The following is an 18561-nucleotide window of genomic DNA, read 5'->3' as shown; positions in this document are numbered from 1 at the left end:
GTGATTCAAAACCTGAACTACTTCCCCAGAGAGACTGACAGCACGATATAGCACTGTATAGCAGTGCTGGAGAGAGCAACCTCACTCAAGAGAGATGCAAAAGAGGAGACCAACAAGCGTTTTGGAGAGAACCTGAGCTCAGGATGCCCTGGCAGCTGTGACAAAGCTGCACTGAGGTTGGTTTTTCACACCTGTGCTCACAAGGTGCTCAGAGACCTGTGGTCCAATGAGTAAAATTAGGGGCATCCTTCACATGATTTCATAGTTTTCGGGAATTGGCATTTATCAGAAACCTTTAAAAAAAAAAAAAAAAACAAAAACAACACTGAAGGAGTGGCAGAGGAAAATAAAGGGATTTGAAAATTTTCTCACTTTGTCCTACAGAGTTTTCTCTGAGTATAATTCCAGAATTAGAACCTGCTTGTTCTTCGTGATTGTCTGCTTTTGAGTGAAAAGCACTTAATTAACATAGAGAGATCAAGTTAAATAATGAAAAACTACCAAGCATCTTGGTGTGTATTTATTTACAGGATTGCTCCAGAAGAACACACACTGTTGTAAAAGTAATTCACTCATTTTCCAGTGCCTTTCAAATTATGTACACAGCAATATCAGGCAAAATGAAAGCTTAATCTGTTTTCAGGAGACAGCAAATGCAGTTCCCCGCTATAGAAATGATCCGGCATGTAGGAAATCCCAGCTCCCGCTGCTTTTTCCCGGTGATTTAAAGGGAGCAGATCCCGCTCGGTTTCTGCGTCCCTTGTAACTCTCCCTGCTCCACCAAACCATGTGTTTGTTGTGTTTGAGTAGCGCTCCTCTCCACCAGATCGGTTCACTTCGACTAGACTAATTCAAGACCAGGAGGAGTGGAACGAATTTGCTGTTAAAAAAAGAAACAGAAAAAAAAAAAAAAAAAAGTAAGCACAAAACTATTGGGGGAAGAAGTAAGAAGTGCTGTGCGCGGGAAGGAAGCGTCCCGTTTGCAGGACTGCAGAATTATCTCAGGTTTCTCGTTTCCTAGGAACGTAGTAACTTCCCCGTGGGTTGTTTTGTGGGCGGTGTTTTTGAATTTATGCTAATTCAGCTTGGCTGACAGGGAGAGGAGCCGTGTCCCGGTGCCACAGCTCTGCTGACAGCCGGCAGTGGCGGGCGCTGCTGCCGGGCCAGGCCATGGGCCGGCGCTTGTGACAGGGTCCCTCGCCCGGCCCTCGGGTCGCCTCTGCCGCCAGCAGCGGGGCCGACATGTGCCTATGACCATGGAGATGAAGGACTCGGGCAGCGTGGTGCTGACAGCCTACCATCCCCACAGCCCCGCCAGGATCCCGGGCATGGAGCAGAGCTTTGTGCAGGATGTGTCCCCCGGCCACTCGCCCGGCAGCAGGTAAAGGCCGAGGCGGGGAGCGGTGCCCTGGGCCGGTGTTCGCCAGGCTCGGACGTGTGTTCTGTGGCAGCCTGAGAGCTCGGACACTCGAGAGCTCCTCGCTCATTTCTCGTCCCTCCCGGGGAAGTGATTCAGCCCCGGGGTGCGGGTTGGGGTTGGGAGGGGGAAACACGAGTGCCTGTGTTAAATCTTGTAAATCACCAGTTTCCTGCCTAGGATACTCAACAAGACAATCCCTAGGAAAGAAGGCACGTGAATCAGGCTTCTGCTCAGACAGTTTAGGACTGTGCTGCCAAAGAGTGAGGTGGTGGGACCGGCTGATCTTGGCGCTCAGAAAGTTGATTCTGGCTTTGGTTTAGAGGATTATTTAATTCCTTCTCCGTTCACTCGCCGGGTCAGAACCAGCCCTTGTGCTTCTCTGTGAAACTGAGGTTGCTGCTTTGCTTTGCACGCACAAAAAATGGGGGACTGCATCGCTAAAGACTCAGTCTAAATACAGAAATTCCTTTGTGTTGCAGGAAACTAAGTATTGTCTTAATTAATGCAGTCGCGTGTATGTTTACCTTCCTGCCTTGTAAGAATGCATGTATTTGCACAGTTCAAAACCAAGCGGTTTGAGCAGTTTTACTATTTTAGAAAATCTGATCTTTATCCTAAATATACGTATGCTGAGTTTTGCAACTTTCTCCAAAAGAAGTGATATAAAAGTTCATACTGTAAAAAGTTGAAGAAAGTAGCAAATCTTGCATTATGGCTTGACTGAAAAAATAAGAAGTTTAAGGAAACAGCAGATGACATTATCTCCATGAATTAAGTCTGGGTCTTCTCTTAACAAAAATAATGATATTTACTTCATATTGTTTATTTATAGCCCAATAGCTATTTTGTTTTCAATGTCATTATTTAGATTAGCTGCATCTTCCTGTTCTTTGTGTTGTTTCCCTGGCTGTCCCATAAAGATAACTCCTTTGTTCTGGTAAGGAGAGCAGTACCAAAATACACAATTACATGTTGAGAAAAGAAACTGGAGTCTGGGCGTTTAGACGCAGTAAGAATGGCATTTGCTACTCAAAACAGAGAGCAGTGGTTTGGCATTGAGTTACAGGGAAATTTAGTTTTTTTCCCTATGCTCTTCCCTTAAGAAGAGTACTAAACTCAATCTCTCTTTAAGTTTGTGGGCAACAGAAAAGTGGTGTTTTGGTGGTTTTCGTGTTGTTGTGCTACTTGTTTTGAAATGCACTTGATACTTAAGCTCACATGCATATCACCTACAAAAAGCAGAAGTGCCAATTACAGTTCCTGAAAGCAAATAACTAAAGCGGATTCTGACATTTGGATGAGGAACGTATTTTGGAAGCTCCTGCCATGAGCCAAAGCCATGTGTCTCTCTCCATGTCTACATATCCATAAGATTTTGGTGCTGTCTCCCCTTTCTTGTCTTCAACTTCCCACAGCTGTCTAATAGCAATAGGCAAATTCTGCCATATGGGCAGTCAGTGGCTGTCTGAGCTTCCAAAGCCTGTTCAAGAGAGTGATTTTATTAACCCAGCATGAAGTCCTCTGGAATGCAGAACCCATGAAGGCAAATGCACTGAGTATTTTAGCAAATGGTAAAATAGGCTCTGGCTTAATCCCTACTTCATCTTCTAAGAACTCTTTCCTGGACTGTATTTTCTGTATAGTTTCCTCTGCCACCATCCTAATGCAAGAGCTTTTATTATAAGTTCTGTCTGGTGTTCCTTGATCTCTAGGGCAGCTACTCACACTATGGCATGTTAACTCCTTAATTCTTTAGGAAAACAATTCAAAAAAGCAGGAAAAGAACAGAGGTGTCACCCTTTTCTTGTTTGATAACAAAAACAGTTGGGACCCAGAGCCTGAAGTCGGCTGCTTAAGTTACATGTAGCTCTAAAGCACTCTGTGTTTGAGATGTTTATCCATGGGAATACAATCTGTCTTGGATATTAGCCTTTGATTTGGTAAACTGCTGACCAATTCTCTCTCCTCTTAGAAATCAAGATACTTCATTTTCCTTTATCTTTTCATAACATTTTGCTTGCTTTAGAGTGATGTACTCTTTATATTAGAATAGATCCACTCACCAGAGTCAGGCTTGGAGTTGTCTTCCAGCTGTTTTCTCTTGCAAAAAACTTTCTCTCTGGAAACTTTCTGATCAGAGTTTTCTCACAAAAAGTGGAATCTAATGCAGCCTCAGCCAGCAATTAACTGCACCACTCCTCACCATTAAAAAAGACACTGATAAAAAAAGAAGGAAAGATTCAAGCAACCATTATGAGCCCCCAAACAAATGAGTAATCTTAAACACTCTTGACAACTCAGACACACAGCTGGGTAGCCCATCTATATGAAAGGTTATACTAAAGATGCATCAGACCACTTGGATTCATATTCATGCCCAGCTCTCAAAGGCTGGCATCCTGTGTGCATTTCTAAAACTCACTGCCAGCATCAGGGTCAGCATGAAGTACAGCAGCTGCAAGCATTTCCAGTTCTAAGCCCAGTGGGTATATGCTCCATCATAAGTTAGGAGATAGTAAGTGGTGGGCTGTAAGGAGAAAATTTGCTTAAATTGCTTTGAATGGAGGATGGATCAGTTTGCAGTGAAGGATGGAAAATTCATAGAAGTAGTGAAGAGGAGAGTGGGATGAAAGTTTGACTGCATAATTATGCCCTCACCAGTTTGCAAAGGACAATTCTAGCTTCCAAATGTAGCATTGGATAATATCAATAAAGTGGTTAAGAAAGGGGCCACAGATGCTACCCATCCTCCAGAACAAGAGTTCATCAGAGGGACTAAAGACTTAAATATCTTGACTTCACTTATCCATATAGTTCAATTCTATCTCTCCCCGTTTGTTGCATCTTGAAGAGTTATTTAACCGGTTCTATACATGGGCTGGGGTGAGCCCTGAAACTGCACTGTTGAATATCCTGGAGTTCCAGAAGAATTCTCCAGACAAACCTTCCTTTAATGCTAATATAACTAGCAAATTCACTTTCCATTTTCTCATGGGATATTAAGGTCTCTTTCCTTAGTTTGCCATCTGCTTTTATGTGCATTTTATAAGCATTTATAGTAGTATTTTTTTTAATTTATTTATTGCTTGTGAGAATGAGGTGTTGGGGAGATCTCTGTTTTGTTTGCTTAGAAGTCAGGCTAGCTCTACAGTATACAAGTATAGTGGTAAAGATTCCTGTTCTTGTGGCAACTCTATCACTTTTTTAAAATCCTGTTTGTTAGAAAATAGATGTCACAAATACCAGCACCAAAGAACCCAGAATATCACACTATGCCTATCAGTACAGATCTGTCTCAGTGCAAAGGTGAAAGTGCTGATTTATGTTACATAATGGTCAACTTTGGCTTCTCATTTCAGAGAATGAAGGACTTTGTAGTTGTGCACAAACACTGCTCCTGGGTTGTATAGAGGAAAAGTGGGGCCATGGCCATATGTCTTTCTCACATCCCCTTTTTATCCTGTTAGGAGTAGCTAGGAGGAGTTATTCCTGTGCTCAAAGGAAACAGGCATGACCTCTATGCCAAATGGCCAGAGAGCTCTCTAAGGTAATTATGCAATTAGGGGAAGACAAAGCATTCCTAAGTGAGTCATGCTCCAGCTTTCCTTGACTCCAGTTTGATGATTACTGTGTTCCTCTGCTTGCTACCAGCACAGAACTCATCCTGCACAGCAAATCACATTTTCACTGCAATGAGTGGCTGTCACTTACGTGAGCATGAAATAGGAATTAGGGCAAAGAAAAAGCATGTTCATAGGGTTTGCTCCTGCAGAATGGTGTGAGAGCAGCTTTTAAAGTGCACATTAAGCTTTTTATACATGGAGTAACCTTCTCAATCAATAATCATGCAAAGAGCAGCATATATACTACCAAACCAAAGAGCTTGCTGCATAGGTAAAGGATGAAATAGATGTCAGGACTATTGATCCACACAGCCAAGAGCCCTTCATACTGTCTTCCCTAGTCAACTGCAAGTCTGGTACTTCCAGTTGTTTCAGAGAAATGCCTTCCCAATCTCTTTGCATTCAGCATGTCTCCCTCCTCCTGCTGTCAGGAAGGATGTCTGACTTTCAGGCAGACATCACTAAACCAAAAAGTCAAAAAAGAACAGGAATATTTTCTATATTGGCTGAAAAATACTGTGTGGATTGAGTTCCCTGCTGGCAAGTTCCAGGATCGCTGCTCTCCAAGTCTAAGGCTTGCAGAGTTGGAGCTGACAGTCAAGTCATTACACTGGACAAGTATGACACCAGATTGTTTTGTAGGATTCATTCTTCCTTGCAAGCCTCAAGGTACTAAAGATATATGTCAAGGTGAGGTAAAGCATCATGAAATAATTCCCTGGAAGGAATACAACTGCAGGAGCTGTCTTTATGCACCAAAATTTGTCTTGTGACAGGAGGAGCTATGTGAACAGCTCAGGTTTTATCCCAACAGAAGGAGATTTTATCACACTGAAGTAAGGTCTGTAAGCCCCGGGGCCAGGTGATCTGGGTTGGATTTCTGTCAGTGCTGACTGAGCAGCTCTCCTGCTCAGTTGTATACAAGTGATGTCAAGAATGTCTTCTTGGTGATGCGGGATAAACAACCTTAACTATTTTGGATGTTTATCTCACCTTATCATAAACTTATCCAGAAAACAAAAATAAAAATCTGGCTCCTTTTCCACAGTAAATCTTGACATGACTTGAGCCTTCTGCAGTAACTTGGACTCCAAAGCTATGAATTTAAAATTTTAAAACGTACTAAATGTGGTAAAGAAAATCCCACAAATCAGTAGCTTAGGAAAAAACAGCATTGGCACCAGCTGCACAAAAAATAAATTCTATGGAAAAAATAACCCTTGTTTTAACTTAGAGAAGCTTTCTAAAATATGATTTTAAAGTATATTTTTATAGATGCTGAGAATGATAATTCTTAATAAAATATTTACCAGGAGGATGCATATAAATAAGTCAGACAATAGCAGACACGCTTTTCCTGTAGGTTTTAGAAATATCCTTGTCCTCTGAGAGCCACACTGAGGAATGTAGTATTTATAGCCAGCTCCTCATGTTATGGTTGAAACTAGAGTTGGCTTCTCTGGTTTCTTTTTAGTTTGGTGCTCCTGCTGCTCTCCCTGGTACCTCCATATGTAGAGCTAATGAAAAACATCTGGCACTGTCCCTTTGATCATTTTGTTGGGTTGAGCATTTAGCCAGCTGCCTCATTCATTTTTAACTAAGTCACTTATCTCTGATTACACGAGTGTTGGAGCTGCCTGCAAAAAAAAAAAAAAAGAGTAGGACCTGAGAGCCCTGCGTGCCCTACACAGACATGTTCAGATTGCATCTGGCAGTCTGACATCACTGGCATAACAAACTGCCAGGAATCCACAACCTCAGTGTTACTTTTGCACAGGAGATCATATTATTAATTCAGTGCAAATGTGTGGAAAATGTGGAGAGGTGGCAACTGCGAGACACGACTGTGGAGTACTAGTAAAAGTACTTAGCTCGAGCAGGATCTGAAAAGCGTCTGGTTAGTGCTGTACAAATATAGAATCACATCCTGAAATAGTGTGGGGTATCCACGGCAAACAGCCAAGCTGACATCCTGGATTTCAGCTAACCACAGTAGAGCAGCCATTTGGCCCACTGCAATGCCTAGCTCCAGCTGGCCAGCCAGCACAACAGAGCCAGCCCAGCTGGCAGCACATCTGCCAGAGGGGCAGGACCATGCTCCCTGCAGCCTTCAGGTACCACCAGGGTGGGTGGATTCAGAGAGCACAGGATGGGTACTCAGAGAATAGAACCCAGAGTCTCATCCCAAAGTGGTGACTGAGGCAAAGCACTCTACCTAGCATTTTGGCCCCCCTTTTCCTGCCTCCTACTTTCTCAGTGAAAATCAACTCATACCACCCTGGTCTTCCAAGTCCTGTCTGAGTTCTAGGGACTCAGAACAGGGAGACAATAAACAATACAAGGGGGTTTGAAGAAGAGGGGAGCACAGGAGGACACAAAAAGGACCACATTCCGAGGTGTGTTACCTGCTTCGCATCCTTGTGTGCAAATAAAAGGACCTGGAGTCAGAAAAGAAATAACTCATAAATCTTGTTTTGTGGTAGGGAAATTTACAGCTGGGCCTCAAGTCCCACCAAACACATGGGGTTTGGAATAGCATTTTTAAGTAGTGATTTTGAAATCAAAATGTGAAGTGGTTTAAAAGACAGGTTGTTTGAAAAAGTGCTCTCTCACCCTGAAGGACTATTTCAGCAGAGATCAGCAGAAGTGCTTGAGTTAGCATCCCTTGTAATTAATGCAAGGAAAAGATTGATGATCTGTTAGGGATCCCTCATTTCTGTAATTCATTTTTTCCCCTGCCATATCTCAACTTTCCAGACACTGTCAGAGTCTCTGAGGAGAGTGGAATAAACACTGGAGCAGGGAGCCTTTTATCAGCTTGTTCATTTAAATACAGTTACGTTGTCTCATTTAGGATGCTGTGTAATACTCAGCTACTGTAGGTGTGTGGGATTTTCAGATGGGTAAAATCATCCAGTTTAGGATGGACTTATGTTGGATGCTTAGGCAGAAGGTGGGCCTTTTTAAAAATCTCTTGGTGCAGAAAGTCCTCTGAGCAGATAATGAGCAAGATAATGACCATAAGTCTTTTTGTGGAAGGTAGAAGTGCCCTACCAGAGAGAGACAGAGGAGAACAAGTATATGTGGGGAACAATTATCAGATGTAGAAGTCCAGCTGTGTTGACATCATTAACCAGATGAAAGGCAAGATTAAAGCAAGAGACAAGCCAGGGAACTGTGTTTTAAACACCTGTGCATGAAACCTCAGGACATCAGCAATCAGGTCACTCTCAAAATTTTCTACCAGAGATGGAAGAAGCTCTAGAGCTGTAAGTCTTCATATTTTACTAGAGGTTATAAAAAAACCACTAGCTTTCAAATGGTCATACTTGGGAAGGGCATAAGAAATGTATAAAGGCCTGAATTTGATCATGGAATAGTAGGTTCTTTGCTAACTATACCCCTGCAGAGTCTGCAGAGAGCCAGACTCCGAGCTAATCAATGCAAAATACAGGTATGGCAGTGGAGAGCCTCTTCAACATCAGTTTCTCTTTCTCTGGTGAATGAAAACTCAGAACAAAATACCATCCAATCATCTTTTCTGGCCCAGTGATTATCATACCTAGTGGTCAAGAGGGAATTTAGAAGTGAGAATGACAGATTCATTTTAAGGTTAACCTTGGTATAAGAGCAAGAACTGGATAGTTGTAGCATTCAAGCCAATATGAATGAGTCCTTTTTTTTAATTCTCATTTAATAAAAAAATCAATAATAAGGCAGTTAAACAGCATGTGGGATATGGGTCTTCTTTGTACATATGGACTGAATTAAAGAACACTTAGGTGTAGTTATAGAGGAATTACTCTGAATTTACTAGAAATGGAGTAAGTCATTAGAGCTCATATATTTTTGTCACTAATTTAACTTACAGGGCATGATTTGATTGTGCTATCTCCTGTCTCAAGTCAGGCTGACTTCTTTAACAGTATTCTTGCAGAATAGGGCATCCATATGAAGTCTTAGATGATTAAAACATAACAGTGACTAGGCCTGTCATCTTTTTGCAGCACTTCCCTCCGGTACTCAAATATTTTGAAAACTTGAGTTCTAAATATTTGTCTGAATGTATCAGAGATGATTATAAAATCTTTGCTGTAAATACAGGTGAAACACAGAGCATGGGGGCTTAGGGCATTCTGCAAAAAAGTTTTTCAGGCTCGGCTGTCCTTGCCATTTTGGGCCAGATGGAGCCCATGTCATGCACGTGCAAGGAGGTGAATGGAAGCAGAGAGTTTATCCTGATGAACAGAGACAAGGGAAGCCTTGGTACTCAAGCTGCAGCAGGATTTTAAATTGCACCCTCTCACTTTTGGAGAGAGGGTGGGGAGAAGGAAGCCAGGACAGCCTTCCAAACAAAGGAAAGAGGTCTTTGAAGTACATGGGAATCTTCTGTCACCTGCTGAAACAATAGTGTCTGCCTTATATGAGGTCTTTCTTACATCTTCCACTCAGAGGATGCATTTCACTATAAGACCCTGTGATCTGCTGCAATTCCTTGATGCTGCCTTGTTTGCTTGCTTTCTTCTCTCCTTCTTTCTTTCAATTAGCAGAAGCAATTAACCCATGAGAATTTTAATATTACTGGTAATTTGAATTTTCGGGAAGTATTTGTTTATTCTAATTTACCTGTCCATGTGCAGGCCCATAGATGGAGCATGAAGTTTATGGTTACCCGTATGTCACTGACAATTCACAGAGTATATGGCAAACATTACAATTACTTGTCCTGCAAGTCAAATATTAACTGGAATTTTCTTCAAGCATATTTGTTCAAACCATCTGTTGCCTCTGAGAAAGCGTAGCAATTAAAAATAAACAAACAAAAGACCTATGTCAATTTTTGAAGAGCTTTCTTCATCATCCAGGACCTCCATGTTCTGTATTTAGGAAGCACACCACATATTTTTGGGAGAGACGTTGATTCTGCAGCTATTTTGTGTGGTCAAAATGCATTTCATCCTTAATGGACTCCATTTCTTATGCCTTTTTTTAACTAATAAATTTGTTTTACAAGATTTAGCCAACACTGGCCTGAAGTCAACTGTGCCACACTCAGCATTGCAGTAAGATCATGCAAGCCAAAACAGCTTGCTCCAGTCTACACTGAACACAAGAAAATCTGCAGCTAATTACCTTACATGTCATGCAACAATAAATCACTAGTTTTAAGTAATCATGCATTTGTACGTGGAGTTTATTGTCATAGGATGTCCTTACAGGCTCATTTTCTCTTTCCAAATTCAAACATGGGGCATGGTATTCATTTGGATAACAAGGATGTCTATAATTAACACTTAGTGCTATCAAGAATTCTAAAAGATACAGTTAAGTTGTAGTTTTCTGAGGTAACCTCCTCCTCCTAACGTGAAACTTTCTGAAGTAAGGAGGATGTGTATTGCTTTTTTATTTCACAGGGGGTTTTTTGCTCTTATACACAGGACACTGGAATTTGTGTACTATTAGTATTAAGGCCCAGCTGTGATGTCTGTATTCTGCTGAAAATCTGCATTACAGACAAAAAAGAACCAAATAAAGCAGTGAAAAGAAAATATAAAACCAAAGAGATTCAGCCTGACATCGTGTGGTTTAACAACAAGACAATAAATCCATGGCTTTAGTGGATATCAAGATTGCCACGTAACGAATGCACACAGGAATTCAGAACATACTTTCATGGGGGGGCTGCGAGCAAATCTGAGCTCCCTCTGCCTGTGTCCAGGAGCTGTAGGGCCACGTTAGCACGGAGTTTTTGCCCAAACCAAAAAGCAGCCATGGTGATGCACCACCTCAGCTGCTGGCTTCTGGGCCTGGGGAGCCGTGTCCATCCCACCGACATGGCTGTAGGGAACTTGAAGGCTGGAATTCAAAGTGTTTAAACTAATGCTTCAGGACTGATAAGGGGAAAAAAAAAAGGGTATGTGTTTTTCTGAACAAGCCATTCTGCTGATTAATAGGTTAGGTTGGGTATTTTCAGGTTTAAGTACATAAACAGGTATAAAGTTACACTGCATTTTTCTCAAATGCTTTGCAGCCTGGAAGGGAAGCTTTACCCAACTTATTTGAACCATAGCAGAATAACTTCTTCTTTTGTGCAAATCAGATTCCTACAAGGGAAAAACACATGAAAAAGGAGCGCTGCTTGCATACTCACTTAGAAAAGCTTATTGACAACAATATGAAAGTATTCATCATCTGAGTCCCTGTAGACTCCAGCAGAACAATCAAGCGTACAGCAGGGATCCAGCACTAGTTCTGATGAATAAATTTAAAGAAGATTTTACATTTTTATTAGGTTAGAGTTTTTCCCCTTTAACTTAGGTAATCCATTTGGAAAGTAGAGTTCTGATTTTCTGGAAGAATAGAGCTTGAAAACCTTTTATTTCTTAAACAAGACTGAGGCCAGTCAGCATCTGAATATCCATTAACATCTCCCTTCTAATTAAATTTCATCAGCCAGATCAGAAATATGATGATGTTCAGAAACTGTATTGAGCCACATTCAAACACTGTAAATAAGGTTTATAATCTTTATTCTTGAGCCGTCAGTTCAGCCTTTGGTTTCTGAATCATTTCATGGCATTGATCCAGTGCTTCAGTTATGCTGAAAAAGACATTGACCACTGCAGAAGTGGGTGGAAAAACATAATTCAACAGTCAGCTGGGTATATCTGCTGAAAGTATGTCTGTAATTTTGTGAAGGAGATGGTGTTACTAAGAACAGATTGGTTTCTGAGACTGCCTTGAACCCAGCCAGCTGTAGCTAAACCCTCAAAGGCTGACAAAGTGCATTCCTAATTATATCAGTGGAGTGGATGGCTGGATTAAGTTACCTCCTTTGAGACTATTGGTGATGAGTTTCCATCACTGGGATAGATTTTGTATTTCATACAAACCAAGGGGACCTCAGGCTGTGCAACAATAGGAATGGCCCAAATTCTGACATGATACATACACACCTGCAGGGCTACCCTAAAGCCCACAAATAGCTATATCCTGTTAATTCACTGGACATAATGATAACATGTGATAGGCAATCTTTGAGGACTTTGAATAAATTTAAACTTAGTATGGGATTAATCTTTAAAATTAAGTACATCACTTTGCACCAGATACCAGAAAAAAACAGGAAAATCATACACAGTGGAAAGAGTTCTTCTGGTATCTTTAGAGAAAACACATATTTATGGCTTTGGCCATCTTCACAGGGTCTTAAAACACTCACTGACATCAGTAGACTTAAGCAGCTGGTATAGCTGAAGATAATAAACTCAGTGTTTATTTTTCTATACTTTTCTATGGTCTGCATTTAGTTAAAAGCTTTATACTGTTTTTCCATCATTTTTAAGTACCTATAAAATGAGTAATGCCCTGTAATGTGGTTATAGCAGACCAAACTTAGCAAATCCTGAAGATCACTTGAAAGTGATGAGTAGATCTCAGAGATAAACAGTGAACGACCTATCCTTACATACAATGAGAGGAGTGACATGTTCTTACAGAAGGGAAGGAAACCTCTTAATCTTCGATATCAGTTTCATATTTGATGAAAAGAGTTTGTTCACTTTGCAAGACTGCTGTTGCACATTCTATGTTAGGGAGACATACAGAAAATTCCTCTTTGCTTGAGCTGACATTTCTATCCTGTCTCACACTTAAACCATGATATCTAAAGCCAGAGAGAGAACACAGTGCTCTGTTCATGACACCTGGAAAATCCTGTTTAAAGTTGGGTGCTGTGGTGGGCTGATCAGATAAGTCACTCTGGAGAAGAGTACATGTTTGTTTTAACTGCTGAACTGTGGAGGCTAGACAGAGTTGAGTCTTTGGATTACAGATGTGATTGACATCTCACCACACTGCAAATCAGACCTAGAACTCCTCCTGGTGACAGTAGGCTTTGGGCTTGCCTCTGAAGATCTAGATGCTTGTGGCAGCATTCTGCAAACTCTTTATCTTCAATATAATGCAGTTCTTCTCTTTTGTGTCATTTATCCTATTCACTCCATTCTCTTATTTAGAAACTCCTAAATTCCACACAGGGATGAACCAGTTATTAAATTTCTCTGTAACTGCATTTCTATTGCATCTATTTTGTGCATTTATTGGACTTTGATGAAAACAATGAACTTAGCCAAAAACTACTGAGCTACACAGGAAAGATAATTGAGTGGGGCAATTCTGTAATGGTCACTCATGATGGAAAAACTTAGCAAGTTCAATGCGATATTTTTCCTTTTAGATTCATCACAGTCACTTTTTTGGATTGCACTCAGAGAAATATACTTGCAAATGGAAATATTATCACAAGTTAGCAGTGGACCCCAAAATCCAAACAAAACAATGAAGCAACACAGACTTTCCTTCCTATTCTGATTGCATCACTGGAACCACTGCCTAGTAAAGGGATTTTGTTTGAAAAAACTTCCTTCTGTGTGTTTTACAGTGCTGTGTGTCTGCATTCCTGTTCATTTGTATGCTTGATTAGCTGAAATCAAATACAATGATGCAGATCTCGAAGCAGCTATAAAAACTGAAAGTGAGCAATACTAACAGAAAAAAAAATTTCTACGCTGCAGTCTTCATGGGAATTGCTGTGCAGAAAGCAAGACCTGATGCAAAATCGTGTGTATGTTTTTCTTTCATCTTATTTTGTCATTTTGTAACAGAAGTTTACTTTTTAGTGGACTTCAAATAGTCTTGTGAACAGGTAACAAAGGATGTACTGTTTGTGTCTCTGCCTCATGCACAGCTGTCCTCTGGCCAGCAGCTTGAAAGACATAGCTAGATTTTAAGAAATTCTGTAAGTATTAATTGTGGGATTTTTTTCCTCTACCTGTGTTATTCTGTGTGCTTTTCGTATTACTTTTGCCTTTTGCTGAGTTAGTCTTGTGGTTTTGGAATGAGTCCTGTGGATTTTAAGAATAGGGATGGTGTTTTGGTTTTTGTGGGTGATGTTGTATCTTCTAAAATGAATAACTGAATTGATTCTTTTTATAGACATCAATTGAAATTAATAGAAATATATAGATCTATAATTTTAGGTATATAATTTTGCCTAAGATAAGAAGATTGATGAAGATCTGTGTCATCCTATCTGTATATTCAGAATGTATCACTTACGCAAAGGTGAAAGAAAATAATGCAGTATACATCTGAACCTTAAGCAAGAAAACTTCCAATCATTAATAGAATCTAAAGGAACTTAGGGGAAAACTCAAAAGTTAAGGGTAAAGTGGCAATTACTTAATAAGAAGTACATAAGTAAAAAAAAAAAAAAACACCTAAGATCTACTTGAATGGCTATTCCACAAGCGCCTCTTGCTCGGTGTTTGCAGGATTTTTTTGCATTTGCCTTGTTGTTGACAAAATCTTGGCTAGTCTTTCTTTGAAAATGGCTAATATTTGACAACATTGGAAGAGATCTTTCTGAGTAGATACCCTTTTCCATTACTAAGTAGTAAAGTGAAGGATAGACAAAAACCATGATGAAAGTAGATGAAAGATCATCAAAATTCTTTAGCTGAGGCTTGTTCTTGAATTCTGGGGTTTGTTTTGATGTGGTGCTTTACTTAAATTACTGATTTAATCATGCACTTGTTGAAATTAAAGCTGTTGAAAAGTTCTGTGATTGGATTATGTGGAAAAGAATGTTTGTGACTAGAATATTGAATAGGGATTGTAAAAATTGTTACTCAGAAGTCTGAACAAGTAAGTGAAACACATGTTACTGGGCATTTTCACAAAGAAAGCATTTGAAAGTACACATTCATAGCAGATGTAATGGCAGAAGCTTTTTGACTCATTCTGTATGTTTCTTTGATGCAACCCTTGAAATGCCAACAGCCAAATGATTTACTGCACTGCATTTGAGTTTTGACTGCTATCCTGTACAATATGTAAATAGGAAAGTCCCTGCTTCCCTGGAAATTATGATAAGAGCGTAGCTTCTTGGTTAGCTGAGATTGACCTCATGCTACTATCCAATGTTTGCCTAAAAAAAATGAAATTAATTTGTTTTGCATGAAAAAAGCAATCAGATAATATCTTGAGTGGAAAGCCTTGACTTAGACACATGTACTGTCTGTACGATAGAAAATTTTGATGATTTACAGTATTTCTAAGTGCTTTGAACATTTTTTAATGGATGGGCTGGTTTAATCTCATTGACAAGATAAATAATGTGAGCAGCTCTGTGGTTCCTCTGAGTTGCTGTGGTTGTCTAATTTTCATTGGACACAAATTTATCACAAACTTACTCTGAGTAGCACTTGCCCTGCGTTTCCTGCAAGGTTTGCTGGACTTGATTTGCACATTGTTAGTCATATTCTGTTTCATATAGAAATATTCTATACAAAATTGTTGGGTTGTACTTTTTTCACAGATGGACACCCAGGGCAATTAATTGCATTGTCCAGTTGCTCATGAAGAACAAATTCAGGTGACTTCTAGGCTTGAACGTGGGCTGTGCCAGGGTGTGCTCTGGGGTTCTCCTGGCCATTTCCTCAGCTCATATCATTGCCTTAAAATGTTACAGTGAAGGCAGAAAACTTTCCCTGTCAGTTTTCAGACCTGCAGCTCTACGGCAAATCTATGGAGAGAAAGTGTAGGAGAACCAAAGAAAAACCCGGCCATACCCTGGTGTTCCTCCTGCAGTTGTGACAACTGCATTGATGGGACAGCTCTAGAGGACTAGGCAGTTCACAAAAGCAAAATGGCTTAGTTTCAGTTTGTTCCTTGCTTGATCAAAAGTTGTTGCCAAATTCCCACCAAACTCATAGGTTCTGTCTGGTAGTTAGCTATCCCCAAACTACTTTCATTCTTTCCTAGTCTGTTGGGGCTCAGAATCACAACCAAGTTGTGATGACAAAACGAACTGCCACTTACGCTGGGAGCTTTAATAACCACTTAGGGACTTGCTCGTAGTACATGGCTAATAAAAAGTAACTTAACTAGGCTTTTACTTCTTTCTTGACAGAATTACTTTGAATTATGTCACATTTGCCATGGACAAAACTTTCACATGGCAGTTAATATAGCTTGGTTGCTAATTAGGAACTTTTCTACCAGTAGCAAGAACATTATTTGTCTTAACTCTTATATTCATCTGAAACTCCTTTCCCTGGACCACAAGAACTCCATAACTACACCTAAGAAAAGATTTTTCTTGGATGATACATAGATGTAAAATAAAGGGGCAGTACTGCATCCTCCAGTCTCCACCACCAACTTTTGTGATAGGAAAATCCATGTTTCTCAAAAGTTCCAGGTCATGATAGTCAACTGTCAGCTTCTTATGTAACAACACAGCAGCAGGAATTGTCACTAAAGTTATTATCCAGTGAGGTTTAATTTATTTTGGCCAATTCACTGGCATTATCATTCATCAGTTCAGGATCCACAGTATAAATAACTTTGAGAATGAAAGCTCTGAGAACACATGTTAAGTTCATCTAAAACTTCTCTCCAAGGCCAGGAGAAGATTAATGCAGTCATGAAAGCAAAGGTCTGGCGCCTCCATCAGCTCCTTTTCCAGTTGCCTGAATGCTGAAATGATCACAGAAATTTCCTCTTCAGTCTTAACTGCACAACCCACACACATGCACAGCTCCAACAAAGTGGTGACTTGCAGCCTGTGCAGAAATACCCCAAACCTGCCTGGCAGCCAGCTGGCGTGCCCTAATCCAAGCTCTGAGGCTCGGACTCGAGCCCAGACTGACTGGACTGTCTTGAGAGCCAGCAGTGCCAGCAGTGCAGAGAAGGAGGCACATGTCCCCCCTCGGCTGGAGCCCACGTCCTCCCTGCAGCAAAGTGGCTTCAGCCAGGACAGCTTCCAGTCCAGCAGAGCTCAATTTGAAAAACATCCACATAAAAACTGGCCTCTGCACAAATCACAAGTCTGAGGAAGTTCTGGAGATAGTTGTAACCATGCTGGAAAGGAAAAAGGGCAAAGCCATGAGCTTGTTTGAAAAAACAAAGCAGCAACTAGAATTTGATTTTTTTCCTGCTGGTGACCTCTGTGGATGCATGAGTGCTGAACACTGCCTGGCAGCATTCTCACTTCAGTTCAGTTTGAACCCAGCTTATAAACAGGCAGAAAACTGCCTTCCACTGTTCCTGCTCAGCCATCCTACCTGCCCCCATCCCCAGAAAACCGCAAGGCATTAAAATAACCTCTGATGCAGGCACTGATTCTCTCAAGTACAGTAGCACAGTAGCACACTCAACACGTGTTTGGAGAGCTCATTAGAGGACAAGTCAGCATTTTCTTTCCTTCAGCAGCTCCAAACTTCTGATGGTCCTTTACCAAGCACTGTTGATTTAAAAAAAAAAAACCAAACAAGCAGCCGCTTTCCCAGCTCTTGCTTTAACTCCATACTTGTGAAAAGGTGATAAGGGGCAGTTTCAGTGCATTGCCCTCCTCTGCTAGTACACATGAATTGTTTTATAGAAAAGGCAAAGCAAAAAGGAGAAAAAGGAGAAAAAGGAAGAGAGAGATTAAAATGCAAAGTAAATAACTTATTAAAATGGCAAAGCTGACATAATGCCATCTGGTTTATGTCTGGTCCCTATTTGGAGCTTGATCCTGCTGGGTACTTAGTGCTCAGGCTGTTCCCTACGGTAGTCTCCAGGAGCACACTTAATGTTTAAGTGCTTTGCTGGATCATGGCCAGTGTGCTGAGCACCTCAAAGGAATCAGACCGTGGTTAATTTTTCTGGTTTGTAAAAAAAACTCTTTCCAGCTCTGAATCCTGGCACTTCTAAGTGAGATTTTTCCTTCTCCACTCCACCCCAATACTACTTCATTCTGAGTAGTCAGTTCCAAGCAGGATTAGGCCACTGAATGCCCACAGTGGAAACTCCAGAATACACAGCTGGCCTCTGAGGAAACTCCAGGGCACAATATTTTCACTTGAGTGAGGTCCTACCTAGAGTTATTCAAAACTCCTTTTGCTCAGCCTTTGAAAAACTTCAGCTATAGAGCAGAGAGCGTGTAATAAATTCTCGGGCATACTCAGCATATACTCCAAAGGGGCAATAAGCTGTTAAATCAAATCAGAGAAATCCCTACCAAACCAGAATTTGTGGTGTGTCTGACAGCACACACTACATTAAATATTTCGAGTCGATAACTCCAAACGTGGCTGTCAAGATGATGTGCAACCTCCGTGAACTCGACTTTCATCTCTTTCCAATAATAGTGAATCTTTGTGAAGAGCTGCTGTAAATTACAATTACTAAATAAATTTTCAAATCTTATAGCCAGATTTGCAAGTAGTCTGAAGACCATGGTGAGAAAGGAATGATGAAGCAAGCAGACAGACTTTTTGCTGTCATGGCAAATCTGCTCAAGGTTTTAGTTTCAGGGTCAGGCTGTGTAATTCCTCTATCAGCTGATCCTTAATGCTTTAAAAATCCTTGAGATGTACACACTCACTGTGGTGTGGTCTTGCCTGTGCTCCACATGCATCCATGCATGTGTGTATGTGTGTGTGTATTTGTGAGGGGTGTTTTTGTCAT

The 18561-nt window shown here is 40.7% G+C and overlaps 1 protein-coding gene across 1 annotated transcript in view; it reads left to right on the top strand.

The window, feature by feature from the left end:
* Positions 1–1244: 1244 nt before the first annotated feature.
* Positions 1245–18561, top strand: part of ARHGAP28 (Rho GTPase activating protein 28) — a 76061-nt gene continuing 58744 nt past the window's right edge. Inside the window, exon 1 of the mRNA XM_059479349.1 lies at positions 1245–1381. Within this exon, the coding sequence (XP_059335332.1) occupies positions 1251–1381 (131 nt within the window). The 5' untranslated portion in view covers positions 1245–1250. The remainder of the gene's footprint in view (positions 1382–18561) is intronic.

This window comes from Ammospiza nelsoni, chromosome 1 (genome assembly GCF_027579445.1).
Source record: "Ammospiza nelsoni isolate bAmmNel1 chromosome 1, bAmmNel1.pri, whole genome shotgun sequence".
Lineage (NCBI taxonomy): Eukaryota > Metazoa > Chordata > Aves > Passeriformes > Passerellidae > Ammospiza > Ammospiza nelsoni.
This window is presented reverse-complemented; position numbering and strand designations above follow the sequence as displayed.